We start from the raw sequence: 6,904 nt of genomic DNA, 5'->3' as shown, positions 1-6,904 counted from the left end.
TCAGGCTGAGTAGGATGGGAGGACGCTCTTTTCGTGTTCTGGCGGCTGATCTATGGAATTCCCTTCCTTTACATATTCGCGCCCTAAACAGCCTGACTCTTTTTAGACGCGCCATTAAAACACATCTGTTTGCCCCTGCTATCTGATTTCTCTTTTCTTGGCCTTGACCTGTTGTGTTGTGTACCTGATCAGGCGCCAGGACGCCCCTTCGCTGGGGCAGCTGTGCGCCTAATAAAAGTGAATAACATAACATAACATAACTTCTCAGAAACAAGCAGGTACTCTGATGCAGAGTACCGGCACTTCTATTTTTCCATTTCAAGCACTGATTACATGTGAAACCTATTGCATTTTATTCCTGTCTCCACTCTGTGCAGCGCAGGGCGGTCCCAACATGAAGTGAGACTGCACTTCCATCAGCGCACTAAGAGAAATCGGGGGAGGAGGGTACAGGAATGTAGATGAATCGTCGATGCTCCCACGGCAGAAATCCCTTTCTATTCTGCATAATCAGTCTCAACTGATCCCTTCAGCTTTTCATCCTTCCAGTGTCGAAAAGAGAGGCCTTTTATGTGATTATTCCTCTGACTGCCATTAACTTGACTATATTGATTGGTGAAAGTTCTGGTTTTTGGGATGATACGGTTGGCCACACTTTATACGCACAGGGTTAATTACTATTGTTTTGAACCAAATAAATATCGGTAATTTGAGTTATATGACAATATGCTATTCTTCATGTCATTTTATATGGTTGTACTCTGGAATAATACTCTGAGTCTTTTAATTATCTTGATATTATAAGTTAATTCCAAATTAATTTTATTCAACACTACGCTAGGCACACAAGAATTCTGTTTCTAAATGGGACTTGTGCTTTCTCTTGTAACCAATACGCTTTCCAGATAACTTGTCCAGATGAGACCCTGCAAATAGCTCTATGGTCGAAATGCCAGTCTTTACATTGTTGAAAAATGGAGCTGTGATTTTGAACAGAATTGTACTTGTTAGTAAAAGGATGCCGGGGAATATCACTTAAAGCTTGTTTTTTAAAATGTGTTCATTATCAGTTTATGCACCTCTCTTTCACTGCGTCGTCTGCACACTTTGACTTTATATGACAATTGTATGTTCTGTAGTTCATGTTTGAAATGTATATAATCGATTCATGTTGCATAATGAAGGCTCACACATTGTCTTCATCACACTCAACAAAAAACTGTTTAATTCAGGGTACCGCCGACTGAGGTAGGACGGTTGCCACTATTTGAAATAGTCCCAAGGGACCATTAAGTTTATTATTATTATTAATACACCCAGTTCCTGGTGGGCTGATTGGGTTGGACTTGTTATTTAATTTACGTAATGGGTGAAACATAGCATACTTTCCGCCAGAGTTTTTTTTCCTGTTGGTAGCAGCTCCAGCTATGCATTCGAAGGCAAATTCTGGAAGAAAAATGTTAACCTCAATGGCTGCTGTTTAAATATGGCAGCCCTGCTTCAGATGACACCGTGGAGGTCCCCATCGCAACACCAATTGAACAGTTGCACCATTAAAATGCTAATGATTCCCTAGGCATTTAAAGAACAACTTTAACACAAGCACAGAGGCATCATCAAATTCACTGTTACTGTGTCTAATTTTCACTTTTATCGCAAGTCGTAGCCAATCTGGGTGGTACTCGTAATATAGAGTCTAGAAGATAGCTATGTCTCATTATGCACACTTTTCTCTAAACCCTCTTTCGCTCTGTCTCTCATGCACATATCCTGCTCCAGTATCACGCTCTGTCCTGTTATACATTATCCCTAACCCTTTACAGCAACTCCTCCCCAATTTTTTTATTCCTTTTTCCATTGGTGTCATTTATTTTCCACCTCACCTACCTCGTAACCTATTTCCCATTTTCTGGTTCTCCAGTGCCGCGAGGTTATACGAATGGCAAGAGTGCTATTCAAATATAATCACTCCACTGCAAACAAAAGTAAAAAACATTGTCATTTGCAACGCCAAAAGCTCTAACTTTCACAAATGCGAGACCGATTGCATTGCACAGGCTTGTTATCTATTGGTTCCTGTTTAAGGCCGCTGGGGTTTCAGGCTTTCTGCTCTAAATAAGTCAGAGGTCTGATGCTCCTACACCGATGGCCCCAAATATGTCAGGCCGTCTGTGTAGGGTTTCCAATGCAGAGCCAGTGGGGGCACTGCTGTTGGAAATATGGCAGTCCACATGACTCTTTTGAACAGGTTCCTGTGCCATGTTTGTAGCAGAGTACCATATTCACCAAATTCTGAATCATGCCCTTAGTTCCTTAAACTCGGTGTTCTCTTTGCTGGTTCACAACATCCCCACTCATGATCTGGAGCACATATTTGTGTTTTACTTTATTTATGGGCTAATAAAGCCATAGACCAGGGTGTGCAAACGAAAAATGCTTCAAGGGGAGTCCATTTTAAAACGCTAGAGCTAAAAAAGATATTGACATTTCTCAGTACATTAAAGCACACCACGAATGTCAGAAATTACACCATTAAAAAGCTTAGTACGCCAGCACTTTGCCCAAAACTGTCTCAGATGTGCCTTTGAGTCACTGACTTCAGGTTTACTTTTACTATTTTCATCTTAAAAGTAAGATGGTGTTAGAAGGCCTCAGGGCAAAAATGTAATCCAATAAAAGGAGAGAATGCCATAGGAAAAGCTAAAAAAATAACAGTTGACCGGTTATGGCAGCCATAATTAAAGTATGTAACAATATTATGTACAACATTGACAGGCTAAAATATATTGATCAAAACATATATTTAAATTGCCCATTCAAATTTGTTTTTAACTATATACGTTTTTGTTGTTTTTTTTGTGTTTTTTTTAAGAGTTCACAGTTTTACACATTACACATAACTGCACTGCTATAGCCTTTTGATTGTTGTGTCTAATTTTGTGTGAAGGTTTTCTTTTTTGCGTGAACGCCACATGGTTAGTGTCACTAAAAACAAAATGTCAACCAATCAGAAGAATTATTCCTGCTTCCTTTCACATCAATGTGAATAGTTAAAGTGAAAAGGAAAGTGATAGGTGGAACAGAAAGTACCATAGGAAGGACTAGTGTAAGGTTTTTACTGTCCTATGCTAAGTGACACTTTGCTGCCCCTTTAGCTTGTAATGGAGCCATGTTGGCTTTACTGATCAAGATCAGTGTGGCTGCCTACTATTACCTAGCCCTACAACACTGCCTGCCTATGGGACGAAGAACCGTTCAACACAAATGTACACCACCGCCATACTTGGAGTCCACACTCACTGACACCATTAGCTACTTTTGAAACTGCAAGTCATAATCCATACATATGCTGTGTCTTAGTATGCATTAAAAGGCAGGATCACAGTGCTAAAATTCAAACACCATTAGCTACTTTTGAAACTGCAAGTCATAATCCATACATATGCTGTGTCTTAGTATGAATTAAAAGGCAGGATCACAGTGCTAAAATTCAAACATGTTTATTGCTATTCACCGAACAATGGAAAAAGTAATGGAAACTAATTCAAATTCATTTCGACTGCTAAGCAGGCCTCCTCAGCTCCTGATTGCTGGATAGTCGCAGCACACTGCCCAACCGTGATATGTAAATCTGGATGAAGTGTACCTACATCTGAGCAGTGGAGTTAGCTTCAAGGGAATACAAGTGCTGGAGCATCAGAAGTCTGACAACTGATTTTTTTTCACCATCCCTGTCAAAGCAACAGCAAAATATTTCATCTTTTGTTAAGACATTTCTAAAGTTAAAAAAACGAAAATCTGGTTTAAGGCTGCTTCAGCCAGAGCACAGGAACCAATATTGATTCTGACTCCTTCCTTTAGCTCTCAGTCAATAGGCGTAGCCCCGCCCCTCCCTCTGACGCAGGCTTCGGAAAGATGGAGTCAATCTGCAAATCCGGATGCGGTCACCCCTCGCTCAAAACTGTCACAGCTCACAAAGAGGTCATACACAGCACTTTACAGCTCCAAATGGTCCTGCGCTTCTTAAATGTACAAAATACTTAACAGGGATAACACAAGTGGCAAATAATATCTGTATCACACAAGTATACATACATATATATTTATAATCTCTTTTTAAGGAGGAGGTTTCCTTAATTTATTTTATTGTAGTAAATCCTCTATTAAGTAAAGCTGTACAAAAATCTAATAACATATATGTATTTAAGAATAATACAGCACCAAGTGCTGCCTTTTTTCATTAAAAATTTCTTTCCCAAAAATACATTCCTAAATATACAAACTATACAAACTTGTAAAATTAATGCTGGTTCTCACATCAATAGAAGAATAAAACTAAACCAAAAAAATCCATACACAACCGGTCAGAGTTCTAATGTACAAATAGCTTGGTACCTTCATAACACCATAAAACTTATCAGTAACACCAAATGACACTTTTTTGTATCGGTGCCTGCAACAGAGAACAACACGTAAAATACTTTATGGTGGTCAAACGTCATCTGCAGAGAGATTGGGAATGTTTATCCTCGGTCGCGTGAAAAACGCCATCTTCTCCCTGAAAGATGAAAACACCATCAATTAAAACAGCCATAGAAAATGAAGGAAAGCAATTGGCAAGGACGTTATCTACTTCGTGTAGATTGATTAGTGAGCATTAGGACCATGAATATAAATACAATTATCAAAGGAGCTGATGACAATTAATGCCACCTAATGCCATAAAGCACAAACTATTGTTCGATTAAATAAACGCCTCAAGGGGGCGCAGGATTGATTTGCTCAACATTGGGACAGACAAACATGTCTCCCGTGTGTTCATGTCTGATAAGGACAACCTGGGGTTTGTGATGTGCCCGGTGAATTGAGGGAAGAGATTTATGTAACCCAGCTGAAAGAGCTGCCCACTAATCTGCAAAAATCAGACTACCTGAAACCATGATGTGATTGTATGTCTGCTCACAGGGAGCCGTGGCCCACAGTCCGAGCTACAGTGTGTAATCTGTTTTGTGAGCTGGATATGCTCCGAATCTCAGTCTTAATTCCTTTCTATACACCATGTTATTAAAGTGCCTAGTTCTCTATTTAGAAAACCACCCCAAAAAAATAATTCTCAGTAGGTTAATGCATGTTCTTGTTCCAAGCTACAGTAAACAGACTCAGTGGCGTAACGAAACTTAATGCAAAGTACATGCAGGGGGCCCCCCCACGCTCTGGACCCAGTCCGAATCTCTCAGGTCAGGTACCTGGCAGGGCCAAAGGGTGCCCATGAAGCTTGTCCCCCGCTCATCACGGGAGCTTTTGTTATGCCACTGTGGGCAACTCGTCATCAGCTGTTCCTCTTTGAAAGGAGGGCTTTTTATCTTTTTCAGTGTACTCAGAGGGCACACTCAGTACTATTGACAAATAGTTGCACATAAATGAACAAATCTAAACTTAGCTAACTGTGAAATGTGTGACACCTTCAGTGAGTTTTGCCTTTTTGCGAGTGTAAGAGCTGAACTTGCACATGTATTGTGAACAGTGAGACTTCATATCCCAGAATTCAAAGTGGTGTTACCTATGAAGGTGTTGCAGAAAACCTAGCCACTATAATCAATTTAGCACGAATCAGCCACTTGGACTAGCGACCCCGTGATGATAAAGGAAAGAGAGAAAAAGGGAAAACTAGGATGGCAAAATATTAATTCATAATAGAACATAGAGCCTAGAGTATAGGTTTGACTGCTGGGCTGCACCCTCAGAGTATGATCAGAGGAGAAGGATTTCTCACGCCCTTTGAAAAATGTACTGCATTCTAAGAGAAAAAAAGTGAAGTTATAAATCTCTACATTGAGTGAAAAGGCATCCTCGAAAATATATCACTATCCAAGTAAGACATGTACATGGGCCTAAATTAGAGTATCTGTTTTTATTGTACCCAATAAAATGCACATATGATAAATATATAACCTTATGGCACCCATAAACAATACATATCACGCAGGGCTGGATTTAGTACTGTTGGCAGCCGGTGTGACTATCTTTGTTGGCGCCCCCCAATGTCCTCCCTCTCCACAGATTCACTCAATAGCTAACTCCCACATTGGCTAGTGGGCATTTCGGTGGGCTGGCAGGGTGGTGTTCTTTTTTACTGTCATGGGGGCCATTTTTGTTGCTAGGGACCTGCCGCCCACATTGTTACGTGCAGCGCTTATAAATAATGCAAAAGCAAGTGGTTTTAAAGTGTGCTTATTACTTACTTTAAACCATTTGTTTTTGCATTGTTTATGTAGAAGCGTTGCAAGTTGGAACATGGCCGGCATGTCCTCAGCAACAAAACCGCCGCCCACGTTCAGTGAAACTGGATCCTACCCTGCCATCCCACCGAAACACCTGGTGCTGGGTAAGCCAGTCTGGTCCTGCTCAACAGTTCCCTTCAATTCTCCATAGCCCCTCTCTCACAGATATTTAATTTGTTTTATAGCACTACTCATACCATTGTAGGGTGTCAGGGAACTTTTTACCACACATACATCATACAGCGACAACTAATCATACAAGTGTGTAAATCAATGTATAGTGAGTGTTAAATATGACAAAGAGGACTACAAGGTGAGGAGCCACAGGTCACCCATACTGGTAGGCAGTACATTTTAAGAGTGCTTGGCCTGGAGAAGGAAGAACTCAGGATTTAAAACCTAACACAGGGGTTAGGTATGGCTTTACTAAAGCAGATTTCTTACTATCCAAACTCATTGTTAGCAACATTAGGATAACAAACAACATACTTTTCTAACTTATAGGTTGCAGTATGCCTTCAGCTATTTGATATATGCAAAAAGAACAATAGATGGACAGAATGCACAACAATTTCATACATTCAACCCAGTACAGAGATCTGGGCCGAAATCCATTGTTTTTT

The 6,904-nt window shown here is 40.3% G+C and overlaps 1 protein-coding gene across 1 annotated transcript in view; it reads right to left on the bottom strand.

Moving 5' to 3' along the window:
• Nucleotides 1-3,484: 3,484 nt before the first annotated feature.
• WWC1 (WW and C2 domain containing 1) overlaps nucleotides 3,485-6,904 on the bottom strand; it is a 389,597-nt gene continuing 386,177 nt past the window's right edge. The window contains exon 23 of the mRNA XM_085617843.1: nucleotides 3,485-4,558. Within this exon, the coding sequence (XP_085473969.1) occupies nucleotides 4,492-4,558 (67 nt within the window). The 3' untranslated portion in view covers nucleotides 3,485-4,491. The remainder of the gene's footprint in view (nucleotides 4,559-6,904) is intronic.

Source organism: Triturus cristatus, chromosome 7, assembly GCF_964204655.1.
Source record: "Triturus cristatus chromosome 7, aTriCri1.1, whole genome shotgun sequence".
NCBI lineage: Eukaryota > Metazoa > Chordata > Amphibia > Caudata > Salamandridae > Triturus > Triturus cristatus.
Note: the sequence above shows the minus strand (reverse complement) of the source record. Positions and strands in the feature narration are given on the sequence as shown.